General features: G+C 22.5%; 1 protein-coding gene across 1 annotated transcript; it reads right to left on the reverse strand.

Moving 5' to 3' along the window:
* Positions 1–1,928: 1,928 nt before the first annotated feature.
* Positions 1,929–6,637, reverse strand: LOC110264753 (histidine-containing phosphotransfer protein 4-like). Its single transcript, XM_088493301.1, has 6 exons — positions 6,493–6,637; positions 4,403–4,533; positions 4,250–4,318; positions 3,408–3,479; positions 3,141–3,213; positions 1,929–2,152 (listed from the first exon to the last, which is right to left on the reverse strand). The coding sequence occupies exons 1-6, from the start codon at positions 6,550–6,552 to the stop codon at positions 2,123–2,125; spliced, it is 435 nt and encodes a 144-aa protein (XP_088349427.1). The 5' UTR covers positions 6,553–6,637; the 3' UTR covers positions 1,929–2,122.
* Between the last annotated feature and the right edge of the window lie 1,068 nt (positions 6,638–7,705).

The raw sequence follows: 7,705 nt of genomic DNA on the forward strand, positions 1-7,705 counted from the left end.
TACTTAACTATATTTTTTCCAAAAATAGTAAGTTTACAAAAAAAATTAATTACCAAATCAGTTATTATCATGTGTATATTCAATTATATTAGGTGTATACTAAAATCAGCACTAATATAAAATATATATTAAAAATAAATTAAATAACACATAAATATACACAAATATATAATAATTTATTTTAATAACTAGTTTTAGTATACCCATAATATTTTTGGTGTATATTAATTCATATATTTTTCTAACAAAATAATCAATTATGTCACAATAGAATAATCAAATCAATCATAATAGAATAATAAAACCTGTTTATAATATTATAATAAAAATTTGTATAAAATGTCAAATATATATATATATATATATATATATATATATACGTAATAATTGATTAGTAATTATTTTTTATATACATTTTTTTTTTTTTTGGTTTTTGGTGAGATTCAACTTTAGGTCATTAATTTTGAAAATTCTCTATTATGGGTTACTCACGTAGGGCCATAGACCCAACAATCCAATCCATGAAACTTGAACCATAACTTCGTACCCCAACCCCAAAAAAAAGACAACACACACACCAACTCGAATCCTATTGTGACGAAAAAAAAAAATTTAATCCTATTTGTGGCTAACCAAGTCATCGAGTTTTTGCGTTTAAGATCTTTACAATACCCAAACAAAAAAAAGAAAGCATAAAAAAAACATTTAAAAAATACGATAAATATATAAAAAATTCGTTATTAAAATATTTATTATTTATTTGTATATATTTATATATATTATTTTAAATATTTTTAATATATTTTATATTCTAATATATATTTTATATAAATTATTAATTTTTTATATATGCGTAACATAACTTTTTTTTTTGGAGTAATTTTTTTGTGCTCCAGGAGAAACTTCGTTCGTTATTTCCAATAAATTTTTATAAACTAAAAAAGAAAAAATATAAGAAAAAATAATAAATAATAAAAAGACTAGATACCGTAAAAGAAATAATTGACGTTTTAGGGTGTGTTTGGTTTAACGTTTGAGTTATAAGATTGCACTTTCTGAAAAGTTTCGATTTTTTTTTTTTTAAACACAAATGTGATTTTATATTTCAATTCCCGTTTACTTGAAGCAATAAATGATAGTTTCTGTGTTATAGTTAAAGTTGGAAAAATGATTGAAGAAATATAATTTTTTCTAACTTTATCCTTCATTCTTATGTGATGTATATTGTTGTATGTCTTTTTTTATGTGAGGTATATTGTTGTCTTTTTTAATGAAATTTTTAGTGTTTATTATTCATATAAAATTTTTAATATTTTTACTAATACAATTTTTTATGGAACTTTTCTTTATTATTTTTTGTTTGGTTCGTATAATTTTTATCAGGGTTCTTGAATTAAAGTATATTTTGTTTATCATTGTTAATTTTTTATAATATGAATTGTGGGATTTCATTAGAAAGGTCAAATTAAATAAAAAAATAATATTAAAAAATACTAAAAAAATTATGAATGAGTATTAAATTTTAACATATAAATTTAAGTTCTTTTAAAAAAATTATAACCAAAAGAGTGTTGAAAAACATTATGGTTTTAAATAATATAAATTTATATTTTTTTAATAATTTTTATCTAAACCTGATTTTAAATAATAAAATCCAAACAACATTCATTTTATTATAATCTATTTTCATATAAAAATTACCAAATATAAATCACGTTAGCATTAATTTATTTTTTATCAAAATAAAATTTAAAAAATTAATTTGATACAAAAAAAAATTTTAAACTTTAATTCAAACACACACTTATTTCATATTAAATAAAAAAAATTGATAACTTTAATTTATGTCTTTAGAACACATATTAATTAAATCTTTTAATTTATTAAGTGTACATATATGCTGTACTGTTGGCAGTGGTTGCATGAAATTTAAGTTAAATTATGAATTATGAATTACATAAAATCAGATAATATTATAATAACAACGACCTTAACTCATGGCTCTCTTACATTTAAAAACTTTTATTCTCTCTCTCTTTCTCTCTCTCTAGACACACACATACACTATTGGTGGATAAAAAAAGCTTCAATAAAGGGTAAGGGTTTCGGCACCCACATTATTTCATTTGATTTGAGCAGCTTCCTTCAATAACTGAAATAATATTAAGATAGTGACCAAATAAAGAAAATAGTAATTAATATTAAATATTAACAGATCATGAAGAATATATAAGACATCTAACTTATTAAAAGCGTTACTTATCGTTAGTTGCTCACCTCATCAAATCGTATGGTGAAATTAAATAATAAGCATATATATGATCATAAAATGGCTGCAAATTAAAATTAGTATAGTGAAAAAAACTTTTCATTAGTCAATATAAATTTAATTTTAATATACTGATAGTTAAAATATTTTACATAATTGTTCAATTATATATGTTTCTTTTTGAGTTATCGCAATTTATGTAGTTAATACAAAAAAATAATTATTTTTGTTGATTTAGCATTACGTACTTAAAAATACGTGTAAAATTATTTTATAATGACAATGTATCAAAATTAAATTTAAGTTAATATTAACCATTTTTAAATTTTTTTTTATTATTTAAAAAAAATTAGAATTAAGACTTTAAAATTTATAATTTAAAATTAAAAAATAGTTTATATTAACCAAAAAAATTTTGATTTATTGGTTGAGCTCATAATATAATATAGGTTTAATTACTCTTTTGGTCCCTATAGTTTTGCAAAATTTTCAATTAGGTCTCCATACTTTTTTTCCTTTTAATTGAGTTCTTGTACCAATTTTTTTTTTAATTAGGTCCCTATACTTTTTTTCCTTTTATTTGGTCCCTGCACCAATTTTTTTTTGTTGGGTCCCTATAAAATTAATCCAATTACTGCTAATAAGGACCTAATTGAAAAAAAATTCGGTGCAGAGACCAATTAAAAGAAAAAAAAGTATAGGGATCTAATTGAAAATTTTGTGAAACTATAAAGACCAACAGAGTAATTAAACCAAAACCCTAGTTTTCAGCACTCTCTCTCCTCACAACACACTAAACACGCTGAAAATGGAGGCTATGGAGGGAAGAACACTCTCTCAAGTTCTCTCCCTTTTATCTAAAAAGTGATACCTGAAAATAAGTCTCAAGCTTCTTCTTCAAAGTTATATACTCTTGCTTGATTTGTTGGAAAGTCCTGAAGCATCTGAAAAAGACAAAATGTGTATAATCGCATTGCCAATAACACATATATCAATATAATATTGTTAATAGTAGAAATTATACATAAAATTAGTTTTTTTTTCTAATTATTTTTCAAACATTTTGATATACTAATATGGCAAAAAAATATATTGCTGCTAGATTATAATTTTGCAGAAAAGTTTGATGAGGAATTACCCGTCATAATTTTGTACTTCACAATATTCACCAAATCCGTTACATTCATTCTTCACCTTCTTTGCTCCGATGCTGTACGTATGCATGTCAAAGGAATTGAAAACATATTATTATTATATTTTTTGGTTCACAAACATTGAAGTTTCTAAATATTTAAAAGGATAAAATATAGTTTTTGTCCCTCAAGTTTGACAAAAGTTTTAAAAATACTCTTAAATTTTATTTTATTTTAATTTTGTCCCAAAAATTTTCGATTTGCATCAAATATACCCTCAACGGCTAAATTTTTTAAAAATTTAAGATCAATCTAACAATAATGCATGAAAATTATGTTTGATTTGCTTGTATTTAGAGTTATTCTTATGAAATTATTGTTGAATTGGTCTTAAATTTTTTGAAAAATTAGTTGTCAGAGGTATATTTGATGCAAATCGAAAATTTTTAGGACAAAATTGAAACAAAATAAAATTTAGAGGTATTTTTGAAATTTTTGTCAAACTTTAGGGACAAAAAGTATACTTTACTGGTTTACCCTATTTAAAAATATATTTAAGTTTCTGTGCTCTTCAAAATCTAAGCACATTGATTTTTGAGTCTAATTTGTTCTATTTTAAAAATTCTCTCATGTTTAATTTTTTCATTGAGTCTGATAGATCCAAATCAACATGAGAGATCGATATGTTCAAATTTTAAAAATATCATAAATTTAAATGTATTTTCAAATTTTTAAAGACTTAAATGTCCAAAAATAAAAAAGTTAAAGACTTATTTATCATTTTCTATTATTATTATTATTATTATTATTATTATTATTATTATTATTATTAGGTTTGAGTAGGTACCTTGAGCAACTTCCCTTGAATTGATGCATGTAATCGTCTAATTTTGTGAAGTCAGTTGGGTTACTCAAACTGAGTAGGAATATAAAGATATATCAGAATTGTTACATTTATGATATAATATAATATAATATAGATACACTATTGGTGGCTTACAGTGCTTGATCAATGTTGTAGATCAATCTTGCAGAGTCAGTGTAGAAAAGGGTCACAACTTCTTCCACAAAATTGGGATTATCATTGTCTTGCAACTCTTCCAGCTGAATGAATTGCTCATCCAAATATCCCTAAATATTAATATCAATATCAAATTATGATGATTATTAGTTAACTTTGTACCAAGTTTGTTTTATTTAATGTTTGTATCTTTATTACTAGATCCTGACAACCACATTTTAACAAACACAAAACTCAAAATATTACAATTCATCTACATTTCGACCAGGCGCTTTTTTTTTTCTAAAGATAGAAATACTGGCACTACAAAAAAAAGAGCTATTTTAACGTGATTTTTTTTAACAGTTATAGTTAAGTATAAAAATTAATATATATTTTTGACAAATATTATAAATATTAAATTTTTTATGTTTTTTGATGAATAATTTGATTGTAGAAAATTACTCCTTAATTTTGACACTCATTTATTTTCAACTTACTCTATTATTCCTTTTTTTCGTTGAGCTCCGTCAATTTTGGCATCACACTGCTCTTAGTTTAGGATCATACTACTCATTCTTCATCTTCAAAATCTCAGTTTATTCTTCAGTTTCAAGATTTCATCTCATTCTTTGTTAAAAATTTTTGTTGAGAATTTTTTATGGTCAATAAGTGTCAAAATAAATAGTATTTTTTACGGTTAATAAGTATCACAAAAAATATATTCTCAAATTTTTCTAACAAATTATTTTTGACGGCCAATATTTATCAAAATAAGATTTAAACTTTTTTTTACAATTACTTATATGTTAAAAATACTACTTTTGACAAAATTTTTATTAACATATTTTTATAGTTAAAATAGTGTCAAAATTTATTTTTTTTGACACATAATAATCTTAAAAAATAGTCTATATTGTTGTAGTGACGAACCCAAGACCTCTAGATAAGTATAAAAAATTATGTCATTTGAGTTATAATTCGTTGGCGACCAAGCACATTTTAAGAGACATAAACTTGAATTATATCTATTAACATAAAATAATTTTGTAGTGACTATGATTTAGTCATATGCATATTTTTATATGAATTATATGATATAATAAGTGGTTGTAACTTGTATGTATCATACATTTTTACTAATGTGATAATATTTTTCCCTATTGGATGTTTGTGTCAAAATAAAAAAGATATTTAGAAAAAGTCCATGCTTTAATATCCAATGCAAATTAATTTTAATACGAGAGATACATTAGTGTAATATGTTAATATTGGGTTATAATAGTGTATATATGTAATACACTATAGTAACAAGAAAAATTATCATTACTGATTTTTAATTTTTTTTTTCATTCAGATAAAAAATTATTAAATTTCAGTTAATTGAAATTGTTACTAACAATTTTTTTTTTAAATTAAAAGCGTTACTAATGATTTTTCCTTTTTCAGTAACTATTTTATATTAACGAAATTTATCAACAAATCCTAATATTTTAATAAACCTCAGATGATAACTCAATATTAAAAAAAAATCAAGTCTTAATCCAAGCCATTTAACTTTATTTTGTGGTAAAATTTTGGTTTAATTACTCTACTGGTCCTATAGTTTCGTAAAATATTTAATTAGGTTCCTATATTTTTTTCTTTTTAATTGAGTGCTAGCACCAATTTTTTTTTTTAATTTGGCCCCTATATTTTTTTTTCTTTTATTTAGGTTCCTGTACCAATTTTTTTTTTAGTTGGATCCTTATAAAATTAAGTCAATTACTACTAAGAGAGACTTAATTAAAAAAAAATTGATACAGAAACCCAATTAAAAAAAAAGTATAAAAACCTAATTAAAAATTTCACAAAATTATAGAAACCAACAGAATAATTAAACCTAAAATTTTCCGCTGAAAAGTTTCTGGAAACTAATTAAAGGACATATATAGCTTTAAGAAAAAAAATCGCAGCCGCTAACTTTATTGATGTAGACATTTTTTTACAAAAAAAAAAAATAAAAAGAAAAAAGAAAAAAATATAAAAAATAGGAATAACAAACTTATTAATTTACACACAAAAAAAAAGGTGCAAATTAAATTAAATACCTGATCAAGAAGTGAGCTTCGTATGAAGGCAGCTTCTCTCTGCAACCGAACCTTGTCCATAAGCCTTTGATAAAATAAAAAATTTAATAATAAATAAATAAATAAGACGATTATAATTGATATGAGTATTATAGTTTTTCACTTGTTCTAGATCGATGGCTAACTACGTTGTGCAGCAATCAATATTTATAGCATTGCATTGAGGGATATAGTATCAATACACTACACCTTTTTTTTTTTTTAAATAAAAAATTGTTCGTTTTCTTGGTATAGTGATATCAAAAAACAAAATAACAATTAAAATAAATAACAGAATACCACTAAGTAACTATCATTCACTCATTCATTCTTTTTTCTTCTTCTATCGAAAGCAACCCTAGCTTTATATGCATTAATGTGTTTATTAATTTATTTGTATTTATTAAATATATATATATATATATATATATATATATATATATATATATAATAAAATTAAAATAATTGATAGGATAAATATCTTATGTTTAGTAACTTTTTTTTTATAAATGATATATAATGATATGTATATATTTAAAAAAAATTAGATACTAACTCTTAATATTCTCAATAATATAAAAAATATATGTGAATTTAATTTTAATATATTAATAGTATAAGTATAAAATAATTATTATTATTTACGTTAATAAATAATAAAAAATAATTATTTTATTAATATAACGATACATAACTAAATTTATACAAAAAAAAAGTTTTTAATATTATTTATACATCAAAATTAATATGCTCTTATAAATTGATTGCTCTAAAGTAGAAGATGCACCAAAAAGGCAAATTGCTGAACGAACATATTATCATCATTATCATTTAGGAGTTTCTATAACAGTAGCACTTTTCATCATATCATAAAATTTCTGCATTTCAGAAAAAAATAAATAATTGAATATATATTTTTGAAGGCATATATTTCTTTTTCGGATAGTTCAAGAATCAAAAGCAAAAGCAATCTACCAGGGATAGAGCCAACTGGTGCATTTCATTCTGGGACAGCTATAACTTGTTTGATATGATATCAAAAGTGCAAATGTTAGCGATGATTTTGCTGTAGTATAATTTGTCGCTAATTAGCGACTATCTTTTAGTCAATTTTTTCTATGGAATTAGTTTTTACTGTAGTGATGGATTTGCGGCTATTTATTTGGTAGCTAAAAATTTTTTCGATGAATTAGCA

Source organism: Arachis ipaensis, chromosome B7, assembly GCF_059453495.1.
Source record: "Arachis ipaensis isolate K30076 ecotype BB chromosome B7, ASM5945349v1, whole genome shotgun sequence".
Classification (NCBI taxonomy): domain Eukaryota; kingdom Viridiplantae; phylum Streptophyta; class Magnoliopsida; order Fabales; family Fabaceae; genus Arachis; species Arachis ipaensis.

What these genes read in the sequence shown, in the direction of transcription:
- LOC110264753 (XM_088493301.1), bottom strand. Translation starts at nt 6,552, where the DNA reads ATGGACAAGGTTCGGTTGCAGAGAGAAGCTGCCTTCATACGAAGCTCA. An exon ending in TACAACATTGATCAAGCACT is followed by an intron (nt 4,319 to 4,402) that starts GTAAGCCACCAA and finishes ATTCCTACTCAG; the next exon opens with TTTGAGTAACCCAACTGACT. An exon ending in GAAGTACAAAATTATGACGG is followed by an intron (nt 3,214 to 3,407) that starts GTAATTCCTCAT and finishes TGTCTTTTTCAG; the next exon opens with ATGCTTCAGGACTTTCCAAC.